We start from the raw sequence: 24,283 nt of genomic DNA on the forward strand, positions 1-24,283 counted from the left end.
TGTACTCGTTTACTATATTCTGCAACTCAGCGCTTATGTTTCTTTTGTTTGTGCACAAGAGATTATATTCATTTTCCTCCTGGCTTAGTTTGCTCATTGCTTCTTTCAGTCATCGTACCCCTCAAAATAACGTCCGAGGAAACGGCATGGGAAGGTTTCTCTTTAAAAATGAAGCAGTCACATTTCCAAAATGGCGCCACATTTCCAGGTGCTTACTCAGCAGAGTTCGAGTTCCTGCCTGAAAATGAGGAAAATAAAAATGCCAGGCCTGCGCTGAAACCGCAGCACAGTCACAGCGAAAGCTGGAAGAGCGGCGTTTCTAGATCCCGTTGTAAGCTCTATTGGGGCTACTAATACAAGTACACTAGCAGGGTACCCACTACGCCATATTAAAGAATAAGAGTAGATATCAATATTTGGACGGTATGGCGTGAAAATATATTATTACAAAATACTTCTAATGAAATAGAAAGGTCGAATTTTTTGTCGAATACCATGAGAACATTGCAATTTTGTACAAGTGTAGCTACTAATGCTTTACAGAAGTGGAACTAAAATTGTGAGCGTACATCAAAAACTGGATTTCTTATATTTTTTCCCTTTGTAAATATTTGACAATTGCCACATATGAATGACTTCTTGATAATAAAAATAGACGAATGCACGTAGGCTACTGATTGCAGTTCCAATGATGTGAGCCAATAGTTTATATGCGTCCAAATTTTTCTTTGCTCATGCCGGACAGTTCCAGACAAAAAGTACACAAACTCCAAAAATGTTGTTTCGAGCAAAACATGGAACATTACGTAGGGATACACCCACATTTCCTGTCGTCGTGTCAAAGAAAAATGACAAACATTTCTTGTGAAACCGCGAGTGTCCAAGTGTGATATAATTTGTGAAAGATCAAAATATTCTCTATCAGATGATGGCAAAACCTCCAAATCACTTTTTCAGACCGAACAAGGTCTCAGTCCACCTTAAGCTGAATTCCGGACAACTGGGGCGTACGCAAGTTACGAAGAATGCAAGAAATTATGTCGTAGTTATATAGGAATGCCAAACAGAGACGAAAAAAATATTAAACAGTGGAAATTCTGAAACCATTATTACTGTTATGAACATAACTCACACAGGGCATCGAAGGGGGAATATCCAATACGTCTTATGACTTTACTTGTTGGTAACTGTCGATTTTGAAGAGGATAATTTTCTGGCTTACGACTTTATGAAAATTAAAAAAGCTAGATTCAATTTTTGGAAGTTTTTAGTTATACCACTTATGGTAGTTAACCCTTTCAGCCCTCAAATTTTTGGTTTGGGATGGAGAACTTTTTTGTGCGTGCTTTTCTAACAGTTATGACCTCAGTCGGCCACAAACGAAACATTGAGCGAATCGTGCAAGTATTATAGGATTTACAGACATGACATCAACTTAGGTCACCAGGGCTCAGTGGCTGTGAAATGAGAAAAGTGGCTTCTTTTTTTCTACTACTCACTAGAGTACACAACATGTGAACCACGTCTCATTTTTCAGTGTGATATTCATTGAAACAGCTTCGATACGTCGGCCCAAAAATGGCGTTTACCCACCTCAGCGTACCCACCGCGGCGTCACCCATGACTTCGGCCAAGCTTCTTCTTCTTTGTGGCTCCCAGTTCCGCAAGCATGTCACAAATTCGGTGTCAATCGCAGTGGGGATCACTGAAGAAATATTACCCCAATGATGGACAGTCTGGGTTTCATTTCCGAGGAGCTAGGGGAAATTTTGTGTGATTGTGTCAAATGGCACCACTAGGGCCGAAAGGGTTAAGGCAAATTGTGGGCAATTGGGACATATTTGAGTTACGAAAAATACGATAAATAATGCCGTAGCAATAAAGGAATACCAAAAAAATTGATACGCATGGGTAACTGCTGAAACCATTATTCGCATAAACATAACTCACATAGCGCATCAATATGTGTTATAACTTACTTGCGGGCAAATAGGGCGTTGCAGAGGGATGAGTCTCTGGGGCTGCGATTTGACCGAAATTGCGGAAAATACAGATTAGGTTTTCGAAAACTTCTACCAGATAAAATTGCGTACATAAGCTTTTGCTTGCAAGTTGATCAGGTAGTGTACGAAGATGCTCAACGAGGAATAATATATGAGTGATTAGGACCTGTCTAGGGAAGCAAAATAATAGCTTACGCACAAGGCAAAAGTATATTTAGAGCAAACATGTACTGCGCCTACGTTTAGACGCTTCATATTTTTATGGAGGTACTGTTTGGCATCAACTTCTGGTAATGTTTCAGTGTTTACGTAAGGGCACCGACAACCGGTCAGAACACCGTTTCAGATAACCCCACTAATGGAAAGATTCTCGATTGTCCTGCCTTAAGAGATCCCTGTTTTCCTCATTAGATACGGATTTATATTTTCTGCCTTCACTAATGTTTTGAAAATTGATTTGTGGCACCCAACGCAGCAACAAAGGAAGTGCACAAGAGTCTCATCACGTGACCTTTTACTGGTGTACGCGATTAGGGTAAGGCAGGGCAAAACGCGACAAAATTTTCAAAATAGTGAATATCTTTATTTGTTTCACTCGTAACCCTAAAATGTCAACACAGGAACTTTCTTTTTGGTACAAAGTAGTGCTACATAAATATGGCCATGCTGTGACGGTTCATAATATTATATTAATAAGAAACAAAAAATGCACCACACGTCTCATTTGGCCCAACCTGCAGGGCAAACCGAGACGCTGCGTGAAGCAACACGAGACAGCGTCAAAACATTTTATCCTTTCAGTTCTTGCAGTAGAAGCACTCGCTCCGTGCGGCGCCAAGCAGTCTTCATGCGCCCAGTCTTTGCACTCCACGCATTGAATCCATGCAGAACCCGGCGCTGTGCTGCTCCGAAGCTCCTGAACAGCATTCAGTGCTTTTAAATGCGAAGCATTTCTGAGCGAGCCTCAGGCACTTTGGCCGTTTCTATCTACGTATCTATCTATCTATCTATCTAGCCGCCTACGTCTGGGAGCTCTCCTGGTCGTCTCCCTAACTTGTAATATAACAATATTGCCATATCAGGGGATCAGTGTATGACGAACACGATTCACTGGTCATGACATGAATAACGCAAAATAGCTGTCGCGTACGTCACGAAACCCTTTCTCTCAGTCAAGTGTGGCACATACCCGTATACCAGTGTTCATATTATGCGGGTATGTGCCACAGGTAATACAGAGTCTCAACCGACACAGTAACCGCGAACACACACACATTGACACGCAGGGAAAGTGATATTATTAATAATTGTTGGGGTTTTCTGTCCCAAAACCACGATATGATCATGAGAGACGCCGTAGCGAAGGGCTCCAGGAATTTTGACCATCGAGTATTCTTTAACGTTTAGCGGAATCACACGGTACACGGGTATCTAGCATTTTGCCTCCATCGAAATGCGACTGCCGCAGCCGGGTTCGAACCCGCGACCTTCGGGCCAGCAGCCGAGCACCTTATCCGCTACACCACGGCGGCGGACGCAAGAAAAGTGAGGAAGCTGAAGGCAGAACACCCCTGGAAGACGCTCAACTACCATCCACTCGTCCACGTGGTCCGCAACGTGGACCACGTGGATTACGCAAAAACCGGGGTCATTGCTTCCTACAATATATCTGCTGAGAGAACCAGGCCTCTCATCATTATCGGTGACTTCACCATTGATTTATCAAGACCCAACTACACTTGGTCCTTATACTGCGTGAAAACCGGCTTGGATGCGGACAGGGCATCAAAAGACCTCACTGCCACGTCCACGACAGGAGGCATTATAGATCATTTCATCGTAAGAGGCATCCGGGATTTCCACCAGCTCGCACTTCGCTGCACTTAGAGCCCTCGTAGCCGCGATCACGAACGGATGCGAATAACAAGTCCGCTCCAGCGACTGGGGCTCACTGATCACGGTGATGATGATTTTGTTCAAGAACTGTCAAGAACCCCTTCCACACATGCATATAGGTTCGTATGTGCGTGCGTGCGTTCTCCGTCATACGGACAAGTATAAGCATAACAACTGTAACAACTGCAACTGTGACTGTGACGTACGCGCAGTGCGCCTGCGCGTGCCACTCGGCTGTGTATATATCTAGGGAAACTTTCCTGAATAAACCTTAGCTGCCAGCAACGCCTGTCCTGTGCATCTGTGTTCGTTCGTTGTCCTGTTCGGATTGGCGCTATCCAGTATTCAAAAATATAAGCACTACATGTCAGCTTACCGTGTCTGGTGTTGGTAACACCCATGTTGCAGATGGCATCGTTACGCAACTGTAAACAACTGGTTATATAATACATATGCGACTCTCCAACATATCAGTGTTCGTATACCACTTCCACATTTCTCTAGCGTCATTCCGTAACGTTTTGCTCAATGTGAAAAATTACGTCACAGTCACCATCCCGCGCATGCTTCGCATAACATCAATTCCCACGGTACGTGGGATCTGCCGAATTTTTTTCACGTCGTTTTTCTCCCAGGAATCTCTAGATTATATTCTCTTGTACGTCGGCACCATCCTTAGCAAAAAATAGTATATATAATGAGCGTAAATAAATGGTTCACTTAATAAGACGCTCTCTAAGGCAATCCAATGCCTTTTTGTCGCGTTTTGCCCCTCTCACATGCCCGAATTAGAAAAAAATTCCCCTTTGACCTACGGCATCAAATGAACTAAACTTTTGGTGGAATGTAGCTAGCAGTATAAAGTAACGATATAAATAATTACAATGTTGTACTGATGCCGGAGTAGCTTCATCCAAGGATCCGAAATGTTGGCCGGACAGAACGAACACACTGACACACTGACATCAGCCGCGCAATTTTTTCCGGGCGAACGCTGTGAGCAATCACCAACTTTTACATAAAATGTCAAAAACTACCGGCAACTATCACTGAAATAGAGAAACAAAGAAAAGATGCTTTTTGTATTAGCTATAGAGGGTGGTAAATCAAAATGTCGCGTTTTGCCCCGTGTCTCATTTTGCCCCGCCTTACCCTAATAGCCTATATATTAGTAATGCAGTGCAGCACACGTCTTTATTCTTTATTCGAAGGCTTATCTGGACAATTAACATGTGCAGATCAGCCTTCTTTTGTAGTCAGCCGAAGAGTAGCGTATCGCGTGACGTATGATCTGATGCTCACGAGCGGCAGCGTGAAAGTTGTTAGCTGAGGGTCATGCAGCACCTGCCGTCGAGTTTTAGCAGTGCTAGGTGTGCCTGGCTCGCGAAATGGTAAAGGCACTTTACGAGGCGACGAGCGTTCCGAAAAGTTATTCTAGCTGGTTTTTATATTGCAAACTGTTGAAAATATGAAAACGAATGTGGTTAGCCCTAGTCGCACGTACTTCTGTTAAAGCAGAACGTTGAGCATAATGAAAAGCTTGCGAGGAGGGCAGTGGATCGGCATTGCTATCACTTCTGAGCGTTGCTGGAGGAGGGACTAGCTTTTTAGGTGCTCCTCAGATAGAAAAATTCTGCTTCCAAAATATTACCGTGCCTATGGAATCCACCAATTGCAGGGTTAAGCACTGCCCAGGGCGCTCTCCGTTGCGCAGTAAAATCTTGGTACAAAAAATCGGTCGTCACCGCCTTTAGGCCATAGCAGTAGTTTTCCTGGAGAGTGTAAGTGCATGGGGATTACTTGTAAAAAAGAGGAAATTGTCTGAGGTGTAAGCTGTCAGGTGCCGCGAACGTCTAATAGCTAATTAGCAGTCATTCGATAATTGACTGGTAATAATTATTTTGCGGCGCGTATTCCAATTGACAAATCGTAGCAAAAAGTACTCACATTTGGACGAATCGGTATACATTGATTTTGGAGGCACAACAAAACATGAGAACAAGGAACAAACTCCACGAGTACTAACTCTCAAGTGGTTTGTTTAGGTTGAGGAAAAAACTGTAATGACGCAAAGAAGACGGGGACGAAGCGAAGACACGAACAGACAGACACGGGCGCCAACTTCCAACTGTTTATTATCAGAAACCGCGCCGATTTATATAGGCTGTCGAACAAGGTAATCCCATAACATTGAGTTTGTTTAGAACGGTCACTTCACTTCAATCCCTTATTGTTACAGGCACCTGTGATGAGTAGAATGAACAAATCGACATCCTCAGTGAACTGAGCCGTCCTAAGCCGCTGTAACCTCTAAGGGTCAAAGATAATAGTACTTACCAAATGTTGCGCACTTTACGACACATGTGACATATGACGTATTTTTCTTTAAGACGTATTGCGGAGGCCTGGCTAACGCACTTTCGCCCGCGTTTATTCGACGGAAAACATGTACACTCCCTTTGTTGAATTTTGTTCGTTTATAATAATAATAATAATAATATTAATAATAATAATAATAATAATAATAATAATAATAATAACGTCTCGGGCTTCATGAGCGAAAGCCACGATATTGCCACGTGGTCGTGACGTCGACGAAGGCAGCAGTCAGCACGTCGAGATGAAACTCTTTATTAGGCCGAACTTGTGGCCGAGAAACTGAAAGCTACAGCAATACACTGATAGCGGCGAACAGAGCGTCGACCGTCGATCAACTGACAAGCGGTCAAGCGTGTCGGCTTTTATACAGGCGATATCAAACTTTCTAGCGATATTGATGGTTGTTGCGGAATCTCTAGAATAAGCTTGAGTGTTCGCGTCTTGCGCGCAATCTTAACAAAATGACCTACAATAACCGCGAAGCTTCTGGAACAATGAGGCGCGGTTTGCGCTGAGCGTTGCTGACAGCCTTTGTGTGGGAAAAACCGAATACGTACAGCGAAAGTAATAATAAGAAACGTACGTGGCAATGCCCCCCTCTGAAAACGCAACGTCCCGATGCTTAGAAAAAGAACATGAATACATGCAATACTAAGGAAAACTAAGCAAGCAAACATTAGAGTCCTCAGGTGCGTTAACGAGCATAGTATGGTTTAAGGCGCACCACATGCACGACCTCGGGTCGAGCTTGACGCCTCTGAGAGTTCGTGATGCCGTCGGGGACAACCTCGTAGTCGAGTGCGCCGAGACGTCTAAGTACCCTGTACGGTCCGAAGTATCATCGCAGAAGCTTCTCGCTCAGTCCGCGTTGTCGTATTGGTGTCCAGACCCAGACACGGTCACCGGGCTGGTACTCCACGAGTCGTCGTCGAAGATTGTAGCGATGGCTGTCGGTGTGCTGCTGGGTCTTGATGCGCAGGCGGACGAGCTGTCGAGCTTCTTCGGCGAGTTGCAAATAGGAAGCGACGTCGAGATTGTCTTCGTCGGTGGCTGTTGACAGCATTGCGTCGAGCGTCGTTGCTGGGCTCCATCCGTAGACCAACGTGTAAGGCGTCACCTGCGTCAGGTAGTCGGTAGCTACGATGATCCACTTATTACCACTAGTCGACGTTGGGAACGGTCCCAGGAGGTCCATCCCGATCTGCTGGAATGGTCGCCGAGGTGTCTCGATCGGCTGAAGAAGGCCCGCTGGTCTTGTTGGCGGTGTCTGGCGTCGCTGACAGTCTCGGCATGTCCTTACGTAGCGAGCGACGTCGCCGACAAGGCGCGGCCAGTAGTACTTTTCCTGTATTTATTGCCAGCGTTCGCGAAACGCCGAGGTGTCCTGCTGTCGGGTCGTCGTGCAGGGCCTGGACGACTTCTGGCCGCAATTCTGAAGGCACCACGAGAAGGTACTTGGCTCGATGTGTTGAGAAGTTCTTCTTTTGGAGAACGCCATTGCCTAAGAAAAACGACGCGAGTGCTCGCTTGAACACTTTCGGAATGACGACGTTCTTGCCCTCGATGTATGCCATAAGGCCTCCGCGTTCCGGGGGGGGGGGGGATCGCTGTTGTTAGCGAAGTCGTCGGCACTTATGGTTCCCAAGAAGTAGTCATCATCCTGGTCGTCTTGCGGCGGCGGGTCCACGGGGGCACGAGACAGGCAGTCGGCGTCAGAGTGTTTTCTTCCGGCCTTGTAAACGACGGTAATGTCGAATTCTTGAAGTCTCAAGCTTCATCGTGCGAGACGACCTGAAAAGTCCTTCAAGTTAGCCAGCCAACACAGGGCGTGGTGGTCGCTCACAACATTGAAGGGCATGCCGTAAAGGTAGGGGCGAAACTTTGATGTAGCCCAGATTACGGCAAGGCACTCCTTTTCTGTCGTAGAATAGTTCGCTTCCGCCTTTGATAGCGACCGGCTAGCATAGCTGATTACCCTTTCCAATCCGTCGGTCCTCTCCACAAGAAATGCGCCGAGTCCTACATTGCTAGCGTCGGTGTGCACTTCCGTTTGGACGTATTCGTCGAAATGCGCGAGTAACGGAAGCGTCGTTTAAGTTCTTGAAATGCTTCCTCCTGCGGCCTTTCCTACTTAAACTCGGCGTCGGTCCTGGTAAGGTTAGTAAGTGGCTCGGCGATGCGGGCAAAGATTTTGACAAACCGCCTGTAATAGGCGCAAAGGCCGAGAAATCGACGCACGGCCTTCTTGTCGGCAGGCGGCGGGAATGTAGCGATGGCGACTGTCTTCTGGGGGTCAGGGCGTACTCCGGACTTGCTTATCACGTGTCCCAAGAACACGAGCTCCTCGTACGCATAGCGACACTTTTCTGGCTTCAGGGTGAGTTCGGAGCTCTTTATTGCTTGAAGTACGGATTCAAGCCGCCGTAGGTGTTCGTCGAAGTTTGAGGCAAACACAACAACGTCGACCAAGTACACGAGACAAGTCTTCCACTTCAAGCCAGCCAGTACTGCGCGTATCAATGTCTAAAGTTGAACGGAATATGTTCGTTGTTAAAGCGTATGGTCGCGAGCAGTGTGCCGCCAGGAAAACAGTCGAGAAAGGTCTTCGTATGAAGGTAGCTGTCCTGGTGAGGAAGCTCTGCTGTCTTGGCAACGATGCCTAGAGTATTAGCAAAGAATGCCTCTTTGGCGAGCTGCAAAAGATGCCCTCGCCGCCTCTGGAAGACCGCACGGTCTTCATCGTAAGTTCCCACAAATCGCTCGTAAGTTCCCACTGCCAGGGGCAACTCCTGTAAAGGCTGTCCAAGCCAGTCAACCGCGCCTCACTTCCTGTTGTCTGCTGATGCAGGCGTTCTATATTTGTTCTCGCTGCTTTTTTCCTCCTCCAATTTATCCTGACGTTCTGTTTCAACGAAAATCTGCAGTATCATGATGACAAGGGGGAATATGTGCTGCACCTTCTCTTCTGAATGCAAGCAGCTGCTTCCGCATCTCGTTCAACTCCTGAGTGAACTTTTGTACTTCTGACTCACAGTCCTTACCCAGTCTACCTGAGTACCATTGATCTCCATTGAAGCAGAAGATTTATTTTATAGTATTCCGCAGGACCGCCTTTTAGAGGCAGTTCGTGACCACGTTGAAAACGGGGGTGCTGTTGATTTTCAAAATGCCTGTGGCATGTCGATAACTTTTTAGAACTACTTTCTTTTTATCTTACGGCAACCGTTGTGCGCTTCCGAGAGCAATGCTTTATCCAAAGTAATGGAATCTGCATAGGGTCTTGTTCAGCCCCCGTTCTTAGTGAAATTTATTTAGCACAGTGTGATAAGCGTATTGCAGAGCGACTTGATGAAAGTGTGGTCCGGTGTTTTAGATACGCCTCCTCACCGAACAAGGGGACGCGCTTCGCGTTTTTCCGACAGGCTGCGCTGGGTGTATCGAGGCTTCAGGTCAGCCACTTCAACGGGGGCCGCGTCGCTTACAAAGCAGCAGTTGCGGCAACTCTTCAACTGCTGGCCGTTCCTTTTTTATCAGGGTAACCGCACATATCAATCTGATTTGAAAGTAAATGCACAACATCAAGAAATTCAGTGGCGGTAGCCAACAGATGGAAATACATAGGAAATATAGCCTCTGCGAACAGCGATGATGAGTTTACAGGTGAACACGAATTTCAAAAATATTTTAGCTCGTGCACAAATAAGGCCACCGTGGCAAATTGGTTGAGGCCACCGAAAAAAACTGGGTTAATAATAACATCTGGTGTTTTACGTCCCAAAACCACGATATGATTATGAGAGACGCCGTAATGGAGGGCTCCGGAAATTTCGACCATCTGGTGTTCCTTAACGTGCACTGACCTCTACCATTTCGCCTCTACCGAAATGCGACCGCCGCGGCCGGAATCGAACCCGCGACAACGGAACACCGTGCCCACGACCTTCGGGTCAGCAGCCGAACACCTTAGCCACTGGTCCACCGTCGCGGACCCGAACTGGGTTAGTCAAAAAGAAAAAGGTATTCCCTGAAAACGAAAGCGGGGGTGAGGGGGGTTGACGTCTCTCTATATGATGCTTGTAAGAAGAAAGTAACACATTTGACAGTGGTAGGTTACAAATTCCTTTCAGGGGTTGTCGTTGTGCATGCACCATATCGCATGGATTCAAGCAGCCGCCCACGGTGTTAGTTATTGTTCAGCCGCCTTTGAAACGTTTACACGTGCTGGCTGGCGCGTGTTAGTGAAGGTTAACGTCCGCTTACCGACCAATCCATCATGACTCACCATGTGCCATTCTGATTCTGCCTCTCGTTATTCGTCACAGACATGTTGTTTTTTGCATTAGCAGAAGTAGAACTTTGTACCCTGCTCTGGGTACACAAACGTGAAATGGTCGTGCCCGTTTCCTTTTCAGCGTCCTAACCATTTGTTCCCAGTTTTTTCTTTCGGGAATGACAGGAATTGGGAGTGACACCATATTCCGTGACGTCACTGTCTGACCCGTTAAAACCAACACGCCAAACCGGACGAGGCCCCATTCGTGCACATACGTTCGCCAGTCGAAACGCCTGCCGCCTAAATGCTAGCCTATTTGAAATAGCTTCTCCTTGTTCATCGTGTCCTTATTTACACGACTTATATTGTCCAGATGGGCAAGAAGTGCTCTTTGCCGCGATGCATCTCGGGCTACAAATCGTGCAAGGAGCAAATTTGCTTTTTCGCTGCTCTGAAGGGTAGTGACCGCTTGAAAATGTGGCCACTGCTATTCCACGGAAAAATCGCGAGTTGCAAACAACAAATTTTGTTTGTGAAAAACATTTTGATGCGCGATTTGTCACCAAATCATGGGAAGCGCTATTTAAAAGGAAACGTTCTTGTGAGGAAACATTCTTTCGTATCATTTAGCCGCACCATAAAATACTCGAGCTAAAGCAGCTTTTTCAGGCAAAAATATGTAAAATTCGTAGATCGTGCCAATACTGTGATAAAATTCTTGGCGCACCATGACATATATATCTTGCAGTCAATTTATTTTGAATATGTCAAAGAGCGGCTTCGTAGTCATCGGCCACAAGCTGTCGCCCACTTCATTGCATTCTCTTTCAATCCTGTATTTTTTGACGTGGGAGCTGCGCGTCACCTGCTAGTGCACGCCCCGAAAGACATTAATAGAGTTATTTCATTCCATTACATCAAAGCATCCGTCTTCTCGCAAATGTTTACAAAAATCGCAAATAAGCGGTTCGTAGTAAAGGATTCTGAAGGCTCACTTGATCTCATATGCGAAATGCCCCTTAACATGACACCTGCTCTTTATATGAGGCTGACCACAAATACATCAAGTAATATTTCGAGGGCAAATGAAGGGTGAATTCAGCACGCGTCACTCAACTGCAGATCTACATTTGTAGACAAATGCGGGCACGATCGCCTAGGCGACGGTGTTGCCGAGGCCGAAGGTGGTGTTTATGAGCTTCACGCCGCATGCCGAACCGTCATGCATAAAACACTACTATGCCTTTATATCTAACTTATATATATGAGATTACAATACCACACAATCCTCACAGGGCCTTGCGATATTGCTAAACACGCTAAAACACCGAATGTTAAAAGCGTCAGGTTTGTGCTAGGTATAGCCAGGTGGCCACCGTCCCGCGCGCGCCTCCTTTCGGCAAGAAAGGGAAAGATGTCCCCGATTTCTCCTCATTCCAATGCGCAGTCGCTCCACCTAAACTATTCTAGCACCGTGGACTATACTGAGGTTTAGGTGGCAATATATGGTCTGCCATAATATCATCACTCACGTTAGACCACAGACGTCAGTGTTATCGAAAAGAAATGCACGCTACGGTGCGATCATTCGAATATCATTGACCCTGACGGGTAAGAGAAAGACGCGCAATCTGTGAATCGTCGTGGAGAGAAAGAAGAGAACGTAGTGGATGGAAGAGGCCAGTGGCAAAGAGCTTCGTGGTAGAAGTAGTGATAGGGAGGTTGAGAGCTGCCTTGTAGACGCCTAACAGAGCTCTTTCGAGAGTGTTAAGTTGGGTTTGGGTAAATTGAACGTAAGGTATAAAATACAGGAAATTGTTGAGGGCGAGCGCATGGGCAACACGGCACGCATGAGCCTCGTGGAGACCCGACTGTCGAGTGACAACGCGTCGCAGGAGGTGAGTTACCGAGTGGCAGGTCCTGACAGCGTGATGGAAGGCCTGCGCGTTCTTGGCCGCATGCAAAGGGAAGCCAAGAACTTTGCATTGTTGAACGGTAGAAATGGAAGAGCCAGAAAGATGCAGGGAGATGAGATCATTGTGGGAGCGCTGGTAAGCGGAGCGATTGAGCAAAAGCAGCTCAGATTTCTCTGGAGCAGGAGACAGGCCAGCAGTGGAAAGAAAGGAAGCGATAAGATCCAGGCCACGCTGCAAAGTATCCTGCACTTGTCCGGGAGATCCAGACGTACACCAGAGAGTGATGTCGTCGGCATAAAAAATATGATGGAGGTCAGGAATTTCGGATATTTGGGAGGCAAGAGAGGCCATAGCCATATTGAATAGGGTAGGAGATAGTGCGGCACCTTGAGGAGTGCCACGGGTGAGGGAGTGCGGGTTGGACAGATGAGTATCGACTCTAAAGCGAGCTACTCGATGGCTATTGGCGCAAGCAGGTATCCCTCACATTCCAGTTCATGTTGCCACCTTGCCTTCTCCCGCGTGCACCCCTGCTCCCAACCTTCGTATCCTTCCTCTCCCGTCCAACATGTCCCCCATTCTGCACGCCGGCCGTCGTCACGCGGCAGCGCAGCATCATTCCCCTCCTTTTTCTACACAGGGAGTCGCCTATACAGATGCCTCGTTCGTGGCTCCTCGGGGTTCATGCGGCTACGCTATCTACCATCCACACCTTTCGACACCTGAAACCCACACCAGCGGGCCATACCTGCACCCACCCGATGTACTTTCGCTCGAGGTCCTATCCATTGTCCATGCCTTACAATCATTTTCTTCCCTCCCTTCACTTCCCGAGTACACGATATACTCTGACTCTTACGCCGCCATCCGTAAGATACAGAACCGCACATCACCCCCATACCTCCAACAGGAGGTTGAGCGAGCTGTCTATGCACTGCAACCTTCCCCTGTTTTCCTGCGCTGGGTTCCTGGACACTCGGGGATTGACGGTAATGAGCTGGCTCACCGGCTCGCCCGTGATATATTGCACCGCGCCCCGTTCATTCCCTGGCCCACACCTTCGGAAGACAGTAGGAGCTCCGTCAAGAACGATGGGAAGATCTCGCTGCGCCATACTATCAAGGAGGTATACCTACAGCTCCGACTCGACAAGCGTCTTTACCCTCCTCCTCATCCATCGCTCACTCTACTGCAGGCTTGAATTCTACGGCACATCCAAATGAATTGCCTTATCACCCCCTCTCGCCTTTTTCTTTATAAATATAGATCGGACGCCTACTGTCCCAATTGCCCATCTACATATGCAGACCAGCCACACTGCCTTTTCTACTGCCCAACTGCTCAGCAATCCAGCTCTTACCCTCCCCCTTCCCTTTCCATCACCACCTGGCTCGACTGGATCGGCGCCGAAGGGGAAGAAGAACAGCGTCGCGAACAGATCGCGCGGGTGGTCGAAATCCTCGGCCTATGAATTTGGCTGAATAAAAGTCTACTACTACTACTACTACTTCGAATATCATACGTAAACTTCGTTAGCTTATTTCTCCAGGGTAGAGCAACGCTTGAGAGAGCTTGCTGAATCCTAAGAATACAGATGTAGTGTTTATTACGCTGCTATGAAAGCGGAAGCAACAATTTAAGTACAATAGGTAGATAGCGAAATGACGTCTTCCGGTTCGATGCCTAGCTCTTCGCTGTTTCAAGGTGTGTGCCGTTCAGTGTAATCGCGGAGAAAACGCGTACTTTCTGCGACGCGGTTGTTACCAGTTATCTTGCCTCCTCCCCGATTACACTGATTCGCACATCACTTGAAGCAGCGACGAGCTGAGCCTTGACGGTTCCTAGAACCGGAAGTGCTGTAACAGACGACGCGCCGTTTTGCTATCCACCTATTGACGTTAACCCGACATGGTGCATTCATCAAAGGAGCAGTGTTTGTTGCTTTGTTATGAAATAAGAAAGCCAGCACTACAAACACAATTGACGCTGCTCCGACATTACTCCTGCATTGGGTGTTTTTCCAAAGCTGTTTCTAGCCGTGTCGTCGCTCTGTGCTAAAATACCTAACTGCCACGCTGAATGCTTGGGTCTACGTCCTGCTGGGATAACGTTTCCAGTGTCGGTTTTTCTTAACGCTCACGCACTTAAATTACCAATGTCTGTTCTCGCCGTTGCTGGGAAGATGTAAGCCGTCAATCACCTGAGCGGCATACCCGCATACCACGGCCCGTAGTATACGAGTAAGCGCCACACGCGTCTGGATGAAAGCGCGTGACGATGCACGCGGCAGGATACTCACGTTATTGATGTTATGACCAGACGGTGCAGTGAAATTCGTCAACGCCCGCTACTCTCCCATGCCAGCTTTGGTCTACACTAAGTGAGGAGGCGACGACGAGAGCGCACAGGCGCAGCTGGCTAAATAGATAGACAGATACGTAGATAGAAACGCTCAAGGTGCCTTGGGTTCGCTAAGAAATGATTCGCATTTAGAAGAATGGGGCATTCAAGGGCAACAAAAGCACAGTGAATTCGTGAACCACGTAATGCAAAAACCATGATTGCATGGAAAGGCATGGTACGTTTTCACCAGTGCCATATTAGAACGTCACATGAAATTAATTCTAATGGATCCAGAATTTTCTGTAACCCGGTCAACAGAAAAAGATGGTTAATCTTTCATTTACCGAAATACATGGATGACACGTACCATCGAGGAAAAATTTAAGACATAACAGAAATGGGCGCCACTAGGAACTAACTTTATTTTCAGAACATCAGCGACATATACAGCGGTGGCAAACACGTGCGCACATATCGCCTCACATGCTCATCATAATACATGCCATAAGAATGGCAAAAACGACTTAATCGAAAAAGAATTCGAAGAAACTAAAAAAATACTTGATAGGCATGGGAAACTGCTGAAATCATTGTTATTATAAACATAACTCAGATAACGCATCAAGGGCGAATGTCCAATATGTGTGATAACTTACTTGCGGGTAACTGTGGCACTAGAGGAGGATAATTTCCTGCGGCTGCGATTTGATGAAAATAGCAAGAAATACAGGTTAGGTTTGTGAAAACTTTTGCCATATTAAATTGCTTGCATAAACTTTTGCTAGCAAGTTGATGAGATAGCGGATGAAAATCCTCAACGTCAATGATTGGGAGCTTTCTGGGGGAGCAAAATATTGACTTATGCACAATGCAAAAAAAAAAAAAACATATTTTAGGGCAAACACGTACTGCGCCTTCGTTTAGACACACGATATTTTGATGGAGGTACTGTTGAATCAGCTGTGTGGCATGAACTTCTGGTAAGGTTTCAGTGCTTGCGTAAATGCACAGAGAACCACTCAGAACATCAATTCAGATAACCCCACTAATGGAAAAATTCTTGATTGTGCTGGCTAAAGAAATCCCTGTTTTTCTCATTAGATACGGATTTATATTTTCTGTCTTCACTAATGTCTCGAAAAATGATTTGTGACGCGCAACGCAGCAACACAGGAAGTGCAGAAGAGAGTAATCACGTGACCTTTTACTGGTGCACGCGAATAATGACCTCTATATTAGTATTGCAGGGCAGCACACTTTTCTCTATTCGAAGGCTTATCTGCACGTTTCACTTGTGCAGATAAGCTTTCTTTTGTAGTCAGCAGAACAGTGGCGTCTCGCTTGACGTATGACCTGATATTTCAAACCAAACTGGCACCCCGCCGAGTCGCTTTAGTCCACTGTGCTACATAGCTTTCCTAATCATCTACATTCACACAGTAGAATGGCTCCTGAATTTGTTGTACTGATGCTTCACAAGCATTTCGCTTTTAGAGAGATAGCTCTACTTTTCCAGGTACAAACCCACAAAATGTCTGGTTCCATGAACCTAACCGGCGAAGGTCTCAGCCTATGTCATGCCATTCTGTGTATTGTCCGCGAGACGGCAGAAATTTCTCGCCAGCGAGTATGCGCCTACGTTTCCCCAGCATATAAGCACGTTTCTCAAGTGCTTCGTCGCAACTCCTGGCAGAGAGAGAACATTAACAAAACGCCAGTGCGACGCGTTCGCGTGAACAAACAATGGCTTCAGTTCATTCTTTCATGCCGTGGCCACACGAGGGGCTAGCTGCATACAAGTTCATTGAGCAGTCGTGCCGAGAGTGCCGACGGCGCCGAGCGGCGTATGTGTGTTGTCTTGTGGTACAATTGTACATGCGGCAGTTGCCGCTGCAAGAGCGGCTTTCCGCTCAAAGAGAGGTTATGAAATAAAGTTAAATCTTGGTGAACCATTTGTCTCGTAATTTCCCGAAACAATGCGAAACCGAGCTATCACTCGACAAACTTGGTTTAACCGCGTCCACCCACGACAAACTTTTTGTATCACAGTTGGTCAACAACATGGCAGGGAAAATGCCATGTCCCACTCATAAAGACGAAGTCCTGCTCTGGAGGCGAATAAAGGTGCAGGTCACTCTTAGGCATAAAATGCTTTTAGCACCTGTTGTTGGCTACCTTCAAGTTACCTTGAGCCAAAAGCCACAGCCGCTATCCACAGTCAAATGAGATCAACCAGAAGTGTTTGCGAGAACAAAACAATGTGATCCATACAACCAGTAAAAATATTAGGAAAATGGTGTCTATTATCCCCAACCCTATGTACATGACCGCATTACATACGCTAGTTCCCACCCAAACAAGTAAAAAAATTGCCGCAGCTTGCACGAAGCCGCGCAAGGCTTGAAAGAGCGTACCTGGACGACTCTGAAGAGTAGTCTGGTTGCTTGGTTATTTCAAGGCCTTAGCTAGGTGATGCAGGTTCTTGGTTGCTTTTCGGTTGTTGCTAGGCTTTAGCTAGGCGATGCAAGGCTCTTATACGTTGATACACAGCGCAGAGAGAGGTTCGACATAAACCGCTGTTGCCACAGTCACGAGACGGTTGTCCAAACTCCAGAGACATAATAATAATAACTGTTGGGGCTTCACGTCCTAAAACACACCGCGGATTCTTTAACACACCGCGGGTTCTTTAACACACCTGGGGTTCTTTAACGTGCAATTAAATGTAAGTACACGGGCCTCTAGAATTTTCGCTTCCATCGAAAATGCGGCCGCCGCGGTTGGGATTCCATCCCGCGACCATGGCAGTTAAATCCGGAGACATAAACCAAGCGTTCGCAGCGCTCATAGATCTACGAGCACGTCGTCGTTGGCGTAGGCCTTCCATCGTTTCGGGGTCTTCTCGCTGCCGCCGTTGCAACAACAATATCATAAGCAATATCATAACCTCAATCCGCCATATTTTGTTGGGCGCGAAAACGAAACTAGTCGCATTTCTCAGCCATTCGGGTACTCGATACTGGCTTTTAGGTGCGAAGCAGCTTATGGTCCGGACTATGTCACTCCTCCCTCCGCAGTGCGGCATCCACACCCCCACTGCGCATGTGCATCCTCCTCCCTTCTTCTCCTTGTCTCCTCTCCTCTCCGACGCTCCTCTCCTCTCCGAAACTCCTCTACTCTCCGGGATTGTGCAACGATCCCGTGGCTCCGCGCGCGTAACTGCGAAGGGTTACAGGGGCGACGGTAAGTGCTGCACACTCCACTGGGGGCACCACTGTAGCTCCGCGGTATAAATTACCTGCGCGCACGCTCCGCTGCCCTCATGGACACCGAACGGTAAATAAAATGGTGGTTTGGAACCTCAACATAACGGAAACGACAAACTAAAACTAACGGGAACTTGCGTCGACCCCATGCTGATTCGCATACTACTCAGGGTTTTCTACGGGAAGATGGTGTAATTCTTTTATATTCGTTCTGCGATGACTTCCCAATGCTTCGTGCGCTGTTGAGGAAAAGGGGAAGACCTCATAATGCCGGAAACAAAGCAACACTATTTTAATCGAATTTATCACCTGCCAGAACGAAGAAACAATTCGCGAAGCTCGCCCTAAACAGCGTACGGCTTGAAACAGTGAAATTGGACGATTCTTAAGATTAATCTGGTTGCTTCTAGGTTGTCTCCTGGCCTTAGGTAGGTAATGCAGGTTGTTTCTAGGTTGCTTCGAAGCCGCTGCTAGGCTTTAGCTAGTCGATGCTATGTTTTTGCTACGTTTATTCTCAGCGCAGAGAGGTTCGAGTCAAACCACAGACAGTCACAGACACGACACGGATGTCCAAACTCCAGAGAAAGAATGTCGCGTTGAAACAAAGCGTTTGCACCTCTCATAAATCTACGGGCACGTTGTACTTGGCGTAGGCTATTGCTGTCACTTCGTCTGTCCCATTTCTGTCCCTCCCATGAGATTCTGCAAGGGCTTCAACCCTCTTGAGTAGCGAATTCATGATAAAACACTACCGAGGTAAACACGGCTGTTGCTTGCATCCTTTTCTGTCGGTCACAGAGGCGATAACCCCGTACATGGGCTTTGTGTGTTCCTGTGTGAGCAAAGTATACCATTGGACATTCAACCCTGGCGTTGCTGATCAACTTTCAGCCAAAACCAAACAACAGGTCAAGGAGACCAATTAGCACAGGGCGGCCACTGACATCTGCATCTTACGCGCTGCCTTTGCCTGCATGGTCTGAATGAAATATGTTAGAGAGTCATACCATTTTTTTCTCTTCGCGGGAAATATTTTGCTGACGTATGAGGAAACTATATAGGTATAGGAATAATTTTGAAAACTGCCCCTCTAAATATTATACCATTTACTGATTTAAATTAGTATTATAAATCCACGCAATTTCAGGGAGTATCAGTGAGCTTGAGTTTGATATAATATTTAATGAACAACTATGATATCGTGTCAACGCAGACGCTATAGACACATTAAACGGTAACATCACTCACCGGGCATGTACGTTGGATATTGTGCAGCCGGAGGATATGCTGGAGATCCTTTGAAAGAAGACAAGCAACGTTTCTCATTAGACATTAGTAGACTATGTTTTATGGCCACCATCCCCCCTCCACCCACAAAAAGGTGGGTGGAGGGGGGATGGTGAGGCTCTGTGTGGGGGAGAGGAGGCCGTTGAGCTTGTGTCTATTCTTTTATTCAACCAGGCGGCAGCTAGGCTGGACTAGCGACCACTACCGTTAGGTTACTTTATCTTAAATTAAACTACCCAACCACCTTGTATGTTGTCACTGTAGATAGAAGACATGTTCAGGTCTTAAGGTAAATTTCGTCAAGCAGCAAACTTACCAGGCTGGCTGTCTCCTTGCACTATTCCTGGCGTAACTACGAGAGCAGGAACTTGCGCAGGTTGGCCCGTTGCAACACCTTGATATGCTGGACTTCCTGTAGAGATATCATGCTTCAAAATGCCATTCTGACACTGCTGCTCCTGAAGAACATTTATATACCTATATTTACAGGGATGGTGGGAGCGGTCCTTAAGGCTCCCGTACAAACACTAGGTGGGCTCCCTCTTACGGGAGCCCATTGGCGATGGCTGCGGCCCGGGCCCGCTCGACCAAGGCCCGTTGGGCCGTCAGGGCAGAGCAGCCGAGCAGGGCTGCCTCCCAGTCCTCCCGCGAAGGGTTGGGTAGTGGAATAAGGTTTGGGTTTTTTTGGCATGCCCACGCCATGTGGAAAATGTCACAGGAATTTTCCTCACAATGCGGGCACTTCCCCGTGCAATCGGGGTCAAAGTGTTTTATAATTGCCGGGCACAGTAAAGTTTTGGTATACAGGCGAAGGAGGAGTCGCTCCTCCGCCTTCGTTAGGCCTTTACAGGGTTTTGGATATATATTATGGCCGGATTGATAAAACTGTGTGATCTCCTTAAAGGTGTAGGCGGGATTGGGTTCGAGGTCCGGATCGGTAGGGGTAGAGGGTGGTGGCCGGAAAGTAAGCGCGCGGGCAGCGGCATCAGCCGTCTCATTACCATCGAGGCCCGTGTGAGCCGGAGCCCATATGATCGTTCGGTGCGCGGGGGCACCTACACTTAGCAGATTCCACTTACCGTGTGAATCGATGTTATGCGAAGCATACCCGGGATGGTGACTGTGGCGTAATTTTTCACATTGAGCGAAACGTTACGGAATGACGCTAGAGAAATATGGAAGTGGTATACGCAAACTCATACGTTGAAGAGTCGCATATCTATTATATAACCACCTATTTACAGTTGCGTAACGATGGCAACAGCAACATGGTTGTTACCAAAACAGACGCGGTAAGCTAATATGTAGTGCTTATATTATTCAATAATGGATAACGCGAATGCGAACAGGACAAAGAAGGAACACAGATGCACAGGACAGGAGTTACTCGCAACTGAGCTTCATTCAGGAAATTTTCCCTAGATACATACATAGCCGAGTGGCACGTGCAGGGGCACTGCACGTACGTTACAGTCACAGTTACACTTGTTATGCTTATACTTGTCCGTTATGACGGAGAACGCACGCACGTTTCGCGAACCCGTGTGTATGTGTAGAAAGCGTTCTTGACAGTTCTTGAACAAGGTTATCATCACCGTGATCGGTGAGCACAAAAAGCTGAACCGGACTTGTTAATCCGATCCGTTCGTTATCGCGGCTATGAGTAGTATAAGTGTAGTGAAGTGCGAGGTCAGTGCAGCTCGTGGAAATCCTGGATGCCTCTTACGATGAAATGATCTATGATGCCTCCTGTCGTGGACGTGGCAGCGGGGTCTTTTGACACCCTCTCCACATCCTATCCGTCTTTCACGCAGTATAAGAACCAAGCGTTGTTGGGTCTTGATAAATCAATCTTGAAGTCACCGGTAATAGTGAGAGGCCTCGTTCTCTCAGCAGATTTATCGTAGGAAGCATTGACGCCGGCTTTTGCGTAATCAACGTGGTCCACGTTGCGGACCACGTGGACGAGTGGATGGTAGTTGAGCGTCTTCCAGGGGTTTTCTGTCTTCAGTTTCTTCACTTTCCTTGCATCCGCCGCGGTGGTGTAGCGGATAAGGTGCTCGGCTGCTGGCCCGAAGGTCGCGGGTTCGATCCCGGCTGCGGCAGTCGCATTTCGTTGGAGGCATAATGCTAGACGCCCGTGTTCTGTGCGACCTTGGTGCACGTTAAAGAATACCGGATGGTGAAAATTTCCGGAGCCCTTCGCTCCGGCGTCTCTCATATCATATCGTGGTTTTCAGACACAAAACCCCAACAATTATTCGTATCACATTGCTTGCGTATCAATGTGTGTGTTCGCGGTTACTGTGTTGTTTCAGACTCTGTATCACCTGTGGCACATACCCGCATAACATTCTCTGGTTTACGGGTATGTGCCACACGTGGCTGAGAGAAAGGATTTCATGATTACGCGACAGGTATTTTGCTTTATTCATGTCATGACTAGTGAATCGTTTTCGTCATACACTAATCCGCTCCTATGCCAATTTTGGTGTATTACAAGTTATGGAGACGACGAGGAGAGCGCCCAGAAGTAGGCGGCTAGATAGATAGATAGATAGATAGATAGATACGTAGATAGAAACGACCAAAGTGCCTGAGGTTCGCTAAGAAATGCTTGGCATTTAAAAATCGAGTATTTGGGGAGTATTCCTGCCACGCAACAATAATCGTCATCTGGCTTGCTCGCATTTCCCTTTCTTGAAAACACGGCTCTCGTCACTTTCCGATCGAGAATGCTATGTCAGGCAGATAACGGGCGCGCCGTTCGTGACCGGGAAGTGCCGCGACCGCGGCGATAACGCGAGGACAGTACGCGAGGACAGTTGCGTGGCAGAAATGCTCCCCAAATACTCGCTTTTTTCTTAGAGCGTAGGTAGCTGCTGTTCTTCAAAATTTTATAGGCAAGGTACGGAATGTATCCCTAGCGCATATATTTTCTTTGAATTCACGGAACACGCTATCTTGGCGCTGCTCCCGCCGTTACGCTTACCACATGAGCTACCCCGCCTGTACACATCACACCACGAAATATATGTACACAACATTAATGAAGCCTCCGTTTGCCATAGGACAAAATGAAATGTCTAAGCTGTGACTGTGATGGAGCCGCAAAACAGCGCGAGAGAACACAGAGGAATACAAAAAAAAGAAATGCGACGGTATATCTAGACGAGCTCTGTATTTACCTTTAGTAGGCTCTGAAGGTAGGTAAATAGATTTATTCAAGAAACGGGGGTCCGAGGGTCGCTTTTGAGGAGATGGGCAGATAAGAAGGTAAGGCAGGGACTCACAAGAGTACGCGCGCCAGGCGGCAGGTCGTGCAGATATCCTTGTTTCTCTAGATTAAAAAACAATTTTTAAGCGAATATTTTAAGTAGGGCATAGAGGCCGCCTCATGTTTCTCCCTGTCGGCTCACTGCTAAAAATGTGGCGGTGTTCCTAAATTCCCGTGCACTGCATGGCCCAAAAACAAGGGGGACCGCTGTTGCTTTATTATAAAGAAAACATAAATATTTGTGTGAGTTGACCACCATTATGAGCATAAGAGTGCGGACGCTCATCCTGTAAGGCAGGTAAATTTTTAAGAACCTTCTCCAGCATATTTTGCCTCTCTTGATGTTCTTTCACGGATCTAAATTTTTGTGGATATATTTTAATTCTACCAAATTCTTGCTGCGCGCCACCATTTACGTATGGATTGCACTCCTAAAAACATAAATCTGTATCAACCAGATTGCCTTGCAAATGTCTGATCTTTGTCCTAAAGATTATTATAATTAGTGAAGTTGCGGCAAGAGGTTTGTTCTTTATATTGAGATATGAAAGAGCAAGTGCGCACAGATTTATTGTGATACTCGGCTATATAATCGGGCGCTCTGAAAATATGACAGATCTGCCTCGAATTTCCTTAGGCGGAGGAGGTTCCTGTTAGAATACTTTCTTCAAGAAAAGGGATTTAAAAAAGTTACTGCATTTCAAGGATTCTTCGTAAATATTATCTGAGTTAACTGAAATGAAACGTCCGACGTCTTTGCACATCGTCAAGTACAATACCATTAGTTCATCTCAAATGGGGGTGTTTTGCTTCAAGCAGGTCTACACGTTGCGTCGCGGAAGGCTTCTTGGAAGTCAGGTCAGGTTACCAGCGAGCGCGAGCGCGAGCGACAACCACAGCCACCGATTGTCGTCTTTCTCTTTCACAACAGCAGAGCGTCTGTCATTCGCATTCAGTACAATTATTCCCCGCGCAATAAGGAGCCATCCTGGCGACCTAGGGGCCAGAAAACACAGGAGGATCATAGCACTGTTTGAGTCTGGACACGTGAACGATTTCCTGGCCACGGCGGCGATGGTCAGAAGATGGTTCCAGTGGCTCGATGAGGTAGTTCACCGGCGAAGTCTGCTGAAGTACACGATAAGGACCGTGGACCTTGGGGACCGGCTTGGAGGAAAGGCCAGTAGTAGTACACGGCACACGCAGCCAAACGAGCGAGCCAGGATCGTAGGTAGTAGTGCTAGTGGACGCGTCGTGGTGGTGCTTCTGGCGCCCCTGGTCTTGTGTTGTGAATGAGCGTGCGAGTTGGCGGCATTCTTCAGCATATGTAGCTGCTTGGGATAGAGTTGTGGACTCTGAGGCATCGGGTCGGTACAAAAGAATAGTGTCCATAGTACAAGAAGGCTCGCGTCCGTAAAGTAGGAAAAAAGGGGAGAACCCAGTAGTGCTTTGAATGGCGGTATTATAAGCGAAAGTAATAAACGGTAGTACGCGATCCCAATTGGAGTGGTCTGACGAGATGTACATAGACAGCATGTCGCCGAGAGTGCGGTTAAAGCGTTCCGTCATCCCATTGGTTTGAGGATGATAGGCGCTTGTGGTGCGGTGGACGACGCGGCACTCACGCAGCAATGCTGTGATCA

At 47.1% G+C, this 24,283-nt stretch overlaps 1 protein-coding gene across 1 annotated transcript in view; it reads right to left on the reverse strand.

The window, feature by feature from the left end:
• Positions 1 to 24,283, reverse strand: part of LOC119383669 (formin-2-like) — a 113,693-nt gene that overhangs the window by 81,456 nt on the left and 7,954 nt on the right. Inside the window, exons 2-3 of the mRNA XM_049412925.1 lie at positions 19,680 to 19,775; positions 19,325 to 19,372 (exon numbers count right to left, since the gene is read on the reverse strand). Of these exons, the coding sequence (XP_049268882.1) occupies positions 19,325 to 19,372; positions 19,680 to 19,775 (144 nt within the window). The remainder of the gene's footprint in view (positions 1 to 19,324; positions 19,373 to 19,679; positions 19,776 to 24,283) is intronic.

The sequence above is a fragment of the Rhipicephalus sanguineus genome, chromosome 2 (assembly GCF_013339695.2).
Source record: "Rhipicephalus sanguineus isolate Rsan-2018 chromosome 2, BIME_Rsan_1.4, whole genome shotgun sequence".
In the NCBI taxonomy this organism is placed as follows: Eukaryota; Metazoa; Arthropoda; class Arachnida; order Ixodida; family Ixodidae; genus Rhipicephalus; species Rhipicephalus sanguineus.